The sequence below is a fragment of the Centroberyx affinis genome, unplaced genomic scaffold (genome assembly GCF_046629955.1).
Source record: "Centroberyx affinis isolate AG114_WGS23_722 - 3 ecotype Tasmania unplaced genomic scaffold, CSIRO-AGI_Caff_v1 ptg001448l_1, whole genome shotgun sequence".
Classification (NCBI taxonomy): domain Eukaryota; kingdom Metazoa; phylum Chordata; class Actinopteri; order Beryciformes; family Berycidae; genus Centroberyx; species Centroberyx affinis.
The window spans coordinates 352,890-366,495 of record NW_027279922.1 but is presented as its reverse complement, the minus strand read 5'-3'; the positions used below and the strand labels follow the sequence as shown (position 1 = coordinate 366,495).

At 39.6% G+C, this 13,606-nt stretch overlaps 1 protein-coding gene across 2 annotated transcripts; it reads right to left on the bottom strand.

The window, feature by feature from the left end:
* Window positions 1-3,939: 3,939 nt before the first annotated feature.
* Window positions 3,940-13,201, bottom strand: snupn (snurportin 1). 2 transcript variants are annotated; one of them, XM_071526732.1, is made up of 9 exons: window positions 13,096-13,201; window positions 11,841-12,005; window positions 10,633-10,816; window positions 10,252-10,356; window positions 7,582-7,678; window positions 6,614-6,711; window positions 6,371-6,448; window positions 5,742-5,822; window positions 3,940-5,503 (listed from the first exon to the last, which is right to left on the bottom strand). In XM_071526732.1, exons 2-9 carry the CDS (start codon window positions 11,996-11,998, stop codon window positions 5,177-5,179), a joined length of 1,128 nt encoding a protein of 375 aa, XP_071382833.1. In that variant the 5' UTR covers window positions 11,999-12,005; window positions 13,096-13,201; the 3' UTR covers window positions 3,940-5,176. The 2 variants fall into 2 exon arrangements, with proteins under 2 accessions (XP_071382833.1, XP_071382832.1); XM_071526731.1 differs by having other exon boundaries at window positions 13,130-13,140.
* Between the last annotated feature and the right edge of the window lie 405 nt (window positions 13,202-13,606).

Genomic DNA, 13,606 nt, shown 5'->3' with positions numbered 1-13,606 from the left:
CGCCTTCATTCATAAAAATAGGAAACCAAACAGGAAAATCACCATTTTGAGTGTCAGCTTTTAGTCCGGGCCACGAGGAGGATGCCCGTGTTCACGACTCAGAATTGTTCATGAAAAACTTAGATAAACTTAGTTGTTCCGTACTGTGCCAAGACTAATTGAAAATCACCATAATATAATATCTTTATAATGTTTCTATAGGAACTTGTAGTGTGTCTGTGGTACTCAGTAGTTTAAACCAAACCCCCTCATATGTCCTTAATTTCCCCATTACATAAACATTAATTGTCCATTAAAAATAACATAGCTATAAAAAAGTAAGGGTTAGTGTCATGGGTTTTTAAGGGATTTATTCATGGAGACACTAGCCTAGTAATTATGGGATTTGTAAGCCCTTTGCGCATTGTTTCCTACGTGGTTATTAATGAGTTATTCAAGGGAAGTTCCAGTCACCCTGAATTCTTCATTATATTAGATAGTAAGCAGTCAAAAATTAAGGGGTCTCCTCCATTAATAACTCCCTTAACTAATTTTAGGGGGATTTTGCATGAATTATGGGATGAATTAATGTAAATTTTGTAAACGTTGTTGTATTTTCTTTTATCTTCCCCGCAATCACTATAATATTCCCACAGGGAGTTGGGTTTGCTGTGGTATTTCTATAGTATTTTTCTAAAATCTATTGTTTTATGCAATTCTTATGTTCTTATTCTTAAGTAGCTCCTTGGGTCAAAATAAACACTGTCCAAAACACTACTGCACCTTATAGGTACTGTTGCATGAAAGACTGGCCTCTGTTGCAGAAATGAGAGAGAGTAGATTAGATAGGACTATGCGGCTTGGCTTAGAATAGCAGCAGGCCCTTCATTAATAGTTTGTTGCAGGAATAGCACTTTAATCAGTAAAAGCCCTCAGGAAAAAGGACTACAGTAACACCATAATACATTTTACAGGAATGCCATGATATCACAGGAAATAGAAAATACCCTAATGTACTTAAAAGTCACAATAAACTCACTATTGCGTGCCACAGACACACTATAAGTCTCTATAGGAATATTATAGTGATGTTTCAGTAGGGAGGGTAGTTCAGAGTTCAAGTGCAGAGTTGGGAGATTGCATTTTCTGCAAGACTATTGATTACCTTTAGTTCATACCCTGATGTGCTTTCTTTAGACTATAAAGAGTAACACAGAAGCCTTGGTAAAGCAAAGCAGAGACCAAACTGAAAGTGTATTTATTGTTGAACTTTGAACTTTATACAGTGGTTGGTAAGATTTCTTCATATTGCTGTAACATCCATACCTCTTTCACTGTAACAGCTGCCTGTCAGACGAGCTTCAGATTTGATTCAACAGCTTGTTATACCAGGATGAAAAAGCAAGATAGTTAATCAGCTTTTACTTTTTTGAGTTATTAATTTCTCCGACTTACAATGTTTCTATAAGAAAACGTCGGAAATGACGCTATTTTTTTCCACGAAAACACAAGATCCCATAATAACTGTAAATAATGAGGCGTGAGAAAGTCTGTGTTGGAAACCAAGGGAAAAGGGAGTGGACAACAATAGACTTCCTGCCAACCGCTGACATCATGTCATTTGGGAAAATGTGATTGGCAAATCCTAAGTCCCGCCCACCTAATATGTCAACCCTAACTAAAAACCCTCCTTACAGTCTTTGTTTCAGTGCATCAGGCACTTAAAGATGAAGTCCTGACTTACTTCACTGGGCCGTTCAGTGGAAGATAGAGAGGGAGATTCAGTCATGTATAGTTTTCCAAAAAATCAACTTGCTCCAACACAACACCAATAGGACATGCTTTACTGTATGCATGATGTATACTCCTGAGTATAGCATACATGTAGGCCTATACTATCCTATTGAGTTGAAAGTGACTGTTGGTTTCATGCAAAAGCTGTATGAAAATCAAACGAATTCTGGTTCATGTAAGATTCACAAAAGCAAAACATCTCGGGCCCACAAATCAAATAATTTATCTTGATTTCAATTTTGAATTTCAGTCATTGCATAATTAAACAATAACGATCCCTTTTGAATATTAGGAGGCTAATCTTTGCATGTCTGAAAGTTGCTGGAGAGCTGCAGGAGAGACAGAAAGCGGTTTACTTAGAAGTCTTGTGACAAGGGTTTCACAAAGATCAAATGGCCTTCAGAAACCTAAAATGTGTGTGTGTGTGCATGTGTTTGAAAAGTGTGACAGGGGTGACAGGTGCACAGTTCCTGGAAAGCGATTGGGGATGACTAATAGCAGAATTCTTGCTCTAACCACATGCCTGATTTTGCTCTCCTTGACAGCTTTCTCAGTTACGAGGTGACTGAATGTGAGATAAAAACAACTGACTGTACTGTATGTCTGCATTTGTCATCCATTTTAAGGCCTCCATCCATTTTTGTTTTCAAATATATACGTTTAGAGGAGTCAAATCCTTTGGGCCTATTTGCAGACCTTTGGCACAACCTGAAACTATTTGCACACATGACCAGAAATAAGGCAAAGCTGGTGCAGTGAAGCAAGACAATGCTGAGTCGAATCCTAAATCAGAGGGGGAAAAAATTTGTGTTTTGTTATTTTCTGGAGGGTCATCCATAGGAAATTCAAACAGTTTTAAACTAAATTTCACACAGCAATGGTACAACCTATATAAACTCTGTCACAACCCATATGAGTGAAGATTGGGCAAACTGGTTTCTTTTCCTTCCTCTACATTCAAGCAGAACTGAAATTTCAAAAAAAGTAGGTAGCAAAAACAAAACTCTCATGCATTCTTATACATTGTCAATCTGTAATGTTTAATGCATTGCAGGAGTTATTTAGACATTTTTTTAAGTGTTGTAATTTACTGTTTTTGGTGTGCCCACGTTCCCTGAACCGGCCTTGTCTGCTTCTACCTCCGTTAGTGATTTTTCCTACATTTCCCAGAATGACTTTCACCAACCCCCAGACAACGGGCATGAACTTGTTCCATTCATCTGCATGTGGATTATTTGTGTAGGAGTGGAGGGAGCGATAGCGATGGCATAGTAAGAGCAAGAGTTTTGCCAGTTGAGAAAAAGTGAGTCGTCCTCCTTACCAAAAACGCAACATGTCTTGTGGCTGCATTGCATTCTGGTCTATTGAGGCTGCTGTCAGTGGAGAAATTGGTCTCTCTTCCTCTTCTACGATGGATTTCTCCCTGTATGATTGTTGAGCATCGGTGCAAAATGGCGGCTCTAGAAAGAAGCCCTCGCTCTTTGATTCTGAGGGACTGACATCAGAACCTGATGTTTACTGTTGATGATTTAGATTGCAAACTACATTGTAGATGTGCTGGGAATACTATGTATTTCTCTAAGACATCTCTGAAGAATAGGCCTCATTGTACCAAAGGGGGACACCAATGAAGAAAAACTTAAAATGTTCACTTTAAGTTGAAACAAGAGACATAAAACAGCGTACTTCGAAACTGTTATTTTCCTTAAGACTTAAAAAAAACCCCAACATGTTACCTTCCTTCCTAAGATATTTAAAAATACTTGCTACAGACAAGAGCTGGTGACTTGAGACAATGTTCTTGGTGTCTTTTGGCAGAGGAAATGTTGGCGAAGGGCCACTGAAACTACGGCACAGCCATGACAGGCACACTAACGTCTTTCCTGTTGACAGTCAGTTTCCACCCGGCGCGTCAGTTACGCAAATGGCACAGTAAAGTTGCTGCAGCGGAAGATGCTCATGAATTCTGCTGAGGGTTGGTATCAGCAGTATGACTCATGTTGTGGCGCTAACCGTATACTGGAACATCCTCTATTTACGATTAAATTGACAGTGCAGGTCTTGTCAGAGGTGGAGGCAAAACAATTTAGTTTACATTTCAAATCGTTTTTTTTTAATCTACCCTTAAAATTCAAAAACAAATTTGTGACGAACACTGCAGTTCAGTTTTTTTTTATTCAAGCTTAATTTTATATAGTAGGTCAACATCACTCTGGGGCAAGGCAAAATTTATTAAATGCATGACTATCAGTGACTACATATTCATTCCCTAAAATGTATTTCTTTTTGAATGTTTTAATGTTTTTAGCATTCAATTCCAAAAAAGCTCTGAAGCGATGACAAATAACTTTAACCACAATCTTGTGCAATGAGCATTGAGCAACTTATCTAGAATTTTAGATTACACATCTTTCCCAGAGAATTGATCCAATTCCCTGGCTCATCCGGTCTGTAACAGGCTTTTCAAAACTCTACAGTATAAGATTTGTGGGAACGCTGTTATTAATACAACTGTGCAGAGATAGTAGGTCAATAAAAAAAACAATTTATTCAGAAGAAACATACACTTTAAAAGTTAGATTCTAGAGTGAGCAACTTTAAATTTAAAAGAGAATTGTAAAAGTCCATATCAGTGCCTGAGAACAAGGTCTGAATAGGTCAAACACTTCGCCCCTCCTAACCATTCTACAGAAAGTACTGAGAGTAGATGATACTCATTTTGCCTCAATTGATGCTCAACATAATGATCTGCTCAAAACTCAGTCTTTTTAGGTGCGTATGTATCCACTGGTAAAAGTATAGCAAGTGGTAGGAAACCTGCACACTACTGAAAACAATGAGGATAAGAAGTTTATTCTGTGACATCCAGACACTTATTCCAAAGTGCATAAAGTTAAAGGTGTAGTGCAGCGAAATAATGATGCTCCTTTGACGGAAACATCTGTGCACTGAATTTGCATTTTGGAATATCTACCTCTCATCCTCTTTTTTGATTGTGTGCTGATGCCTTACTCCTTACTATGCTGTTACGAAAGGACTTTGCACAACAGACCATGACATGATAATTATACTGGCTAAACACAAGCCTTCTCAACATCCTTGTGCCACAAAAGAGGTACAAACAATTCAGTTTCCTGGTTTCTGCGGAAAAGTACCCTCAAAACTTAGAAAAAAACTTGGTGGAATTTGAATTTTTGACCATGAAAAGCACATAGCAGCATACAGCATAGCTCTACTAATCTCCACTCTGTCTTAAGCAGTGTTGGATTAGAATTAGCCATGCTTTGCAATTGGTCAATCAGGCAAAAGTATTCAGAGGAATTCCAAAGAGCCATTTGTGGGCCACCAACACATAAAACACTGAGTTAGCATTTAGCATTTTTGTGAACTCAAAGCCTCCCTCTCAGTTCTCCATGTGGGCTTCCTTTATCGGCTTTTGGGGCAAACAGTTCAGTGCGTCTCCGTCTCCTTTCTCCTGGCTGGGGGTGGACAGGTACTCTAATTCGTAGCGTCCGTTGACGTCGGCCGGGCGGACTTCACTTGACGTTTTCTTGTGTTCCAGGATCTGCTGCAGCTGGTGGCTGGCATACTCGGGCTTGGTGGTGAGGGGTCCTACGGGAACCTCGATACCCAGGATATCGGTGACCATGTAGGGGCGGAGCCAGCCCACCAGAGGGGTGCTGCCGGGGGTGTAGTGGGTCTGACGGTGGTAGAAGAGAAGACCATCCACCTGCAGGCGGAAACAGTGAAGCTGCGTTCAGATTTAAACCAATCAAAGCCTCATGAAGTAGAACCAAAATGTATTTCTGCTATCATAACAATGCTATAAAAATAATGAGAAATCCCCAGAATACATTACACTTGAGGCATTTAGCTGATGCTTCTATCTAGGATTACTTATAACGTGTGAAGCAGTAGAAAAAGGTGTTTGTAAAAAGTGCCAGAATGGACAGCAGAGTGTTTCTTACGCTGAAGCTGTACTCAGCTCCCAGGGCTTTTTGTATCGATTCTGCTGTGCAGGCTGTGCTCTGAAGGCTCACAAACCGGAACTGTTGGACCAAACAAAACCAGAGCACCATGTTGTTAGTTCCAAACACAATTTGTCTTCATGTCAGACATGAGAAATTGCTCTCTAACGGTGGGTTTACTCTACAAGAACTAAGCCAGATTTAGCCCCTGTTGGGCTGTACCAAACAAACACTGAAGATTAGGGGCTGGAACTCTAACACAAAGTTTTCAAATAGTCTTCCCTCAAGCGCCACAATCTTGAAAATGTGTGTAGTGGTCACTTAAGTGCCCAATAAATACCAAAAAATGGCAATGAGTGTTTGTCTTTAATTTTCCTTTGTCTCATTTCCCCCTGAAGAGTTTTAAATTCAAGACTTTATTTTCTCCACATGGACAAATTGGGTGCAGCAAGGCATAAAGCACAACAGTCACTCACAAAAAAACCCCCACAGAAAACCTAAAATTGAATCCACACTACAACACATCAAATAGTAATATGAAGAGCAGAAAGCGAGGAAGGAAAAGGGGGCATGAGGTGGGGAGTCTATTTGTTACAGTTTAAGCTCTATTCTGGGCTGCTGATACTGACTGGGTTGCGTTTGGCGATCTCTGATAGGCCGTCTGCCTCCTGGACCTTGGACTGGAGCCAGTAGAAGCGGAACTCAGTCTGTTGATGAGAACACAAGCACTGTAAACAAAAAAACTGCCTTTCAAATTCTGAGCAAATGAAACGGGCAACGTGGCAAAAAAGCACATCTGTGGCCCAGACATTGCTACTTAAGCAATTAGACAAGCATTCTTGGATTGCTGGAGGATTACAAGCCTGTTTTACCGGGCAGTCATAGACAGGGTGGCCTCTCCAGCACATGACATCCAGGATGTAGTACGTTCTGTCCACTTCACTGTAGATGCAGTCGAGGATAGTGTAGTCTGCATGTGGGACAGGACCAGTTATATCCACTAATCAATGTACAGGTGGTTGGCAGTCAAAAGTGGCTTATAATCACTCTTAATGTCAATTAACTATCAGTTGCTGCTGTGGCACCCGAATTTCCCCACAGGGATTAATAAAGTGATATCTTATCTTATGTTATCTAATTAAAAAGAGCAATAAGAAAGATTTTTACTGCCCCGTGGCAGTAAAAAGTAAGTAATATATCTGCAGAGGTTTGATAGGGTTGTTGATCAATACCAGTCACTAAACAATTACTTCACCAGATGCTGAAATTTCTGGTTGTCCAAACTGACATTCTGATCCATACATCTGCACAAAAACTCTCCACCCATTGAAATTTCAAGACACTTCCAAGGGACTTATATATGGGATGAGATGAGTTCTATCAATGTTATCAATATAGCCTTTCAATGTTACCTACTTTCTGGTCCATACTGGAACAAAAGCACCCACCCATTGGAATTTCAAAACACTTCCAAGAGATGTTATCTACAGCTATTGACATGATCAATGTAGCCTTCAAATTGTATCTATTGTGCAGCTCCACAGGAGCCGTTGGAGCTGCCTTGTTCAACTGCACCTCAGCAGTAATTGTTCGTTCAGCAGGGTGAGGTGAGATCTCATTCCCCCACCCAGAATGCGAACCAGCAATCTTCCAAACACAAGGTTGATTCTATATCCATTAGACTACAACTGGCCCATAACATAACTTGTATTTGAAATAACTTTAAAAGGTGAGTGGGAGCCAATGGGAAAAGCTACTGTTGGTGGAATAATTTCTCATATCGCTAGAAAGCCCCGGTCCGTCCCTTTTAACGAACCACTAGAGGAACGGGCCCACCTACCTTTTCCCATGGCTGAGTTGTGTCGGTTCCCACCGGGCAGCAGGGAGGGGAAACGGTTCACACAGTAGCCGCTTTTAGTGTACGCTGCTGTGGACCCCTTTAGAAACAAGTCATAGCAGGGAGGATACAAGAGGAAGAGATGATTGTTATCAAAACAACAGCTAACCCCCAAGGCTCATAAGATTGAACTAAGTTTGAAAATTGTTGTGCCCCCATATATGTCGTTTAGAGTTTTAACAGAAGATTAGACCAGATATTGTCTTATTTGTGTCTTATTGTTGGCTTTAAACACTCCATCCCTTGAACGCCATTTGTGTATATGCAGAATTGTGACACTATTGAGGCATAAGATTTATAGAGTTGTTGACTAGCCTAACCTAACCTAAGCATAATAATCTAACCTAATTTAACCTATCCTAACCTATTTGGTGTATGTTTTTAGTCTAAGTGCCTTGTAGTAGCATGAGTGGATACATTTCTAGTATAGGTGGCCCCAATGGGAATCAAACCCCTAACTCCTGGCAGTGTCAGTGCCATGTTTCACCCATTGAACTGCACAGGAACTTCATAGAAATAAGATTCTGTATTTGTCCATCATATTGGCCAACAGTTCCAACAGTGACAAATAAATTGGAATGTTTTCCAATGGATGAGATCTGTGCCATTTAATATTCTTCAAGCAAAGCAAACTGTCTGCTTTTCTCTGTTTTTCAAAGAATCCATTCTTCTAGACTGGTCTTGCAGACAGCAATGGGCCATGGCATGTGAAAGATTTGCCAACAATTACGTCAAGCTCCGGAGTGGTGAATGCAGAAACAGACGACTGTAAGTACACATTCATTATGATACACACTGTTGGGTCAGGGGGTGTGGGGTGTAAGTGACAAAGATTTAACAATGTTTCATATATGCTGAAGTAGAAGTCTAGGGGCCAAAGTGTCAGGATAGCAGGATACAGCACTATATGTATCAGTAGACTGCCCTAATGCTAACAAGCATTTTCAAGCCTTTTCATATTTAAGAAACCAAAAAGTAAATATAACAGACATGCAGTGTTGAGTTTAAAAGGACTATTATGCAAGATTTTATTCTCAAAATACTGCTTTCATATCAGCTGTGACAATGCACTCCAATTCTAAAAAAAATAAAATATATTAAAATCATGACCACATCAATAGCAGCAAAGATGGGAACTAATTTAATCTGCTAATAAAAAGCAGTTCAAACAAACAATCTCTATCATAAGGAGCCGACCAGGTGACATCAGGAAAAGTATGTTTTAATGCATGTAAAGTGAGTAAAGTGTGTACTGGAGTTACTAAAGCGTGGCCAGTGGCAGTGTGCAGGTTTTAGCTGAGCACGTTCTCAACACAACAGGCGACACACATATAAACATATTATCAAACCCTCCATATTATCAGACCATTTCAAGTAGAGCTGCAACGATTAATCGATTAATCAATTAGTTGTCAACTATTAAAATAATCGGCAACTATTTTGATAATCGATTAATCGGTTTGAGTAATTTTTTAAGAAAAATAAGTAAAAATTCTGATTCCAGCTTCTTAAATGTGAATATTTTCTGGTTTCTTTACTCCTCTATGACAGTAAACTGAATATCTTTGGGTTGTGGACAAAACAAGACATTTGAGGACGTCATCTTGGGCTTTGGGAAACACTGATCGTCATTTTTCACCATTTTCTGACATTTTATAGATCAAACAACTAATCGAGAAAATAATCAACAGATTAATCGACAATGAAAATAACTGTTGCAGTTGCAGTCCTAATTTCAAGTCCACATAATATCTACGGCAATTGAGCTCGTTTTTCAAGAGGTGAGTCAAGTGTCTCTTGCTCAGTAAGATGATTCCATGCCTGACGAAAAGTGACTGCAATATTTTGTGGTATTTCAGTCCAAGGTAAAAACAAAAATGAATTAATTGTAATCTCTCAATCTCCATCTTTTACCCTGAGAAAGTGGAAACAATATTACTTAAACTGTGCCCATGCTTTTCTCAGATCATGCCTACACTTGACCTATATTGTGCCCACTCTTTATCCATATCGTGCCCACACTTTACTCATGCACACGCTTTACTCAACTGGGACCACGCATTAAAAAAAAAAAACAAATGCTGATGTCACCTGGTGGGCTTGGAATTGATTGAATAACAATTGGTTTGACAGTGATATATTTAGTAAATTCTACACTGTACTAGAGCTGCAACGATTAATCGATTAATCGATTAGTTGTCAACTATTAAATTAATCGCCAACTATTTTGATAATCGATTAATCGGTTTGAGTAATTTTTTAAGAAAAATAAGTCAAAATTCTCTGATTCCAGCTTCTTAAATGTGAATATTTTCTGGTTTCTTTACTCCTCTATGACAGTAAACTGAATATCTTTGGGTTGTGGACAAAACAAGACATTTGAGGACGTCATCTTGGGCTTTGGGAAACACTGATCGACATTTTTCACCATTTTCTGACATTTTATAGACCAAACAACTAATCGACAGATTAATCGACAATGAAAATAATCGTTAGTTGCAGCCCTACACTGTACCTTTAAACTAATCACTTCCTTATTTCCTGAAATTTGAACTTCAGCGACTGTTTCGACAGGTCATGTGATATGAAAGAAGAGCAGTGATAGGGTCTTACCTTGGAGGCAACAATGAGAGATCGCTTCCCCACGGGACAGACCACCATCAGCCAATCGGCGTCCAGTTCTGCCGGCACATCCACCAGCCACTCTGACAGCATCAGCTAAGGAGGAAACCACAGGCTTTGGTTAACAAACACAACAATCTATCTTCACCTTATTAAAGAGATTAAGATAGATCATGGAAAATCTGTCAACGTTCAGCAAGTTTGTGCAAACACAAGGGTGCAATTTATTAGTGAGTTTCATGCAGGAGAGCAGAGCAGCAATTCTACAAACTCGTGTGCCCTCTTCTGGCCGAGACAGGCAATGCATTGGAGAAGTCCATGTTGTAATGTGCTGTCCTCTCGGTCATAACGGCGGTCACATCAAACACTGACCTGGTTGGCGTAATGCTTTGGCAACTTCCTCCTCTCAATCTCCATCCCCTCTTCCTCGGTGTTGTCTTCTCGTTGCTGTTCCCCCTCCTCCTTCTTCTCCATGTCCTCCTCCCCATCGCTGTCCGCCCCGGTCCAGTCCCCGTCCGCCAGACGCCGAGCATGGTTGACATAGTTTAACCTTTTTCTGCGTTTGGCAGAGGCAAAAAAATTCAGACATTAGCATTTGTGGCATTACATTAAAAATGAAAACATCTGTGTTATTCACCTATACACAAAGCATACCAGTCACTCAAATGAAGCATTAACACATTGAATCCTCCATCTTGCATTTCTAAAATGGACCAATTTTGATGCTTTGCATTGTGGCACAGTCAGTGATGTTAAACCTGGAGGCAGCCATGTTTAAAAACTTTGTTGAACTAAACTGTATCATGATGATAGCCTGATTGTAGCTTTGTTTGTTTTGTTTACTGTTGTTGTTTCCATTGTATACATCATATAACTATTTTCTCAGTGAGGTATTTTTTATAAGCCCACTTGGGTTTCAAACTTCTCCAGCACATGCCTTTTTTTGTTTTGTATTGTCTTTATTGCTCTTTTTTATGGTGTGAATAAATAAAACCTAAAAAAAAACAAAAAACCTTACTAACATCTGTCACTGTGCAACATTTTGGAAAAAGGGCTCCAGTGCATTCTGTAAATGCAATAGTTACCTTACCTCTGACCTTATTTCACACCCCAAATAAACAAATACAGGACAATTAGTAGTATCTGACTTTAATATCAGATCAAGTGTAGAATCAGGAAGGACAGGGGATAAGAAAATAAAAGAAAAATATATGGGTTCACTCACAATGTGCATCTAAAAGTGGGAGTATTTGTTGTGTTCTTTTATCTTTCTATTTTACTTGATTTGATTTTTTTAATGCAATGCATTTTGCTTGTTCTTTTATATGAATTGTATCTTTTTATCTGTCTTTTATCTGCCTTCTATTGATGTAAAGCACTTTGAGCTGTATGTTGTCTATGAAAGGTGCTATACAAATAACGGTTATTATTATTATTATTATTGTTAATTAGGGCAATTACAGTACAGCTGTTCTCATAAGAACCATTTTGGATTGGGACAGAGACTGGAGGGATGGGGCTGATCTGCTGCAGTGAAAACATATTCCAGGGGGAAACACTGAAGTGATTAGTACACTGACGTTTTCTGCAGGTCCAGGAAGCGCCGGCGCCTCTCGCTCTGCTCCAGGACGCTGTACTTGCTCTTGTACTGGGCCAGTCGAGGGTGCGGGCCGGCTGTGCTGTTGGGCTCCTTGGACACAGCAAAGCTGGCCGAGAGCGCTCGGGTCAGGTCATCCATGGGGACTCTACAAACCAACAGAGGACTGATTATACAAGCTGTTCCCGTTTGAGTCAGGCCATCCACTTCCCTTACAGTACTGACAATGCTTGTACCCCTTGGGGAAAAGGTGTTTTGAATTGGAAGCATCTTGCAGTGTAGACTCTACTTTTGTTCTCTACTAAACTGCTCAGCTGAATTCTCATCACAGAAGTTAGTGCAATAGTACAATATGCATGTATGCATATAGTTGGCCAGTGACTGTAGCCATCAGATTATGTAATCATGTTGCAAAAATAACTGTAATTTGCCAGAACATTTTATTGGCATTAGGGTCAGTGGCATCAGGCTTCAATGAGCATGGCAAGCTTTGAGTGGATGACAGTGACATATAATAAAAACCTAAAGATTGCCATTTTGATTCACATTTATAAGGCTGAACTTGGTGGTTTGGAGCTTCAGTTACTGTCTGTGTTGTTACAGTGTAGACAGGCCTAGTTTCTAAAATGTTAAATGCTTTCTAACTCTTCTCTATTCACAGCAATCATGTGACAATGACAATTAATGGTGGCACAATGATGAAGACTTATTTTAGCCATACACCATCATGCTGGCCTCATCAGTGTCTGTGTATCCTAGACCAGCGGTTCCCAGACTGGGTCCCTGGATTAGTTCATTTCAGTAATATTCAATTCTCTTGAAATTAGCACCAGGAGAGAATGTATAGATATTTGATAAGAGGTTTCACTCTCTCCACTGTGATCGTGATCTCTCCACCTACAGAACCCACAACAACAACAATCTTTTCACTGGGTTTCCCTCAGATAAAACTTTATCTAGTGTGGATCTGTACGCTAAACTTCTAACTGAGGTTCCTTGACTTGAGAAAGTTTGGAGCCTCTGTTGTAGACTGCCTACATCTAGCCAGCCAGCTACCTAACAAGCTAGCATAATGCTAAAGAGGCTAGCACACACTGTTCCCCACCGACTAGTGGTTACTAGCCGATAGCTACCTGATTCAAGCATGATTTTTGATTTGTAACATCCACTAGCTACATAGAAATCAAACCCAAATGAACAACTAGACAGCAGATTTAGATAATAACAGCATTAGATACCGTGGACTGTAGGAAGCTGCTGCAGAAACGTCACCTCGTTGTCATTTTTCCCACCAGTGGCGACTTTTAGTTGGCCGACAAAAAGCGGCAATGTAACCCGGAGTTTTGCAGCAGCCAACTTGTGAAACGCGCGAGACTTGGAGCAATTTCTATTATGTTAAAATGGATACATGTGATTTATGTTCGTTATGTGTTACGCTTAACAATTATGTAGTAAAAAGAAATCTGATTTCAATAAACCTAATAGAGCTTGCCTATACCAGTGATTCCCAAATAATAGGTTTGATCATTTTATTATTATTATTATTAGCATTATTTGTATCATTATTATTAATATTTGTAGTATTATTATCATCATCATCATAACCCTTGACCTATACGTCTCTTTTTTTTAACAGCTTCATCATCATCATCATCATCAACATCAACATCATCATTGTTTTCATCCCTTGCATGTTGTTGCCACATTAACCTACTTCTCATGTTGGGGGCAGTGTTGAGCCAGTTTCTC

Coding starts and splice junctions, on each gene's coding strand:
- snupn (XM_071526731.1), bottom strand. Junction 6,712..7,581: donor CAACTCAGCCATGGGAAAAG/GTAGGTGGGCCC, acceptor TCCCACATGCAG/ACTACACTATCCTCGACTGC. Junction 5,823..6,370: donor AGATCGCCAAACGCAACCCA/GTCAGTATCAGC, acceptor TTGGTCCAACAG/TTCCGGTTTGTGAGCCTTCA.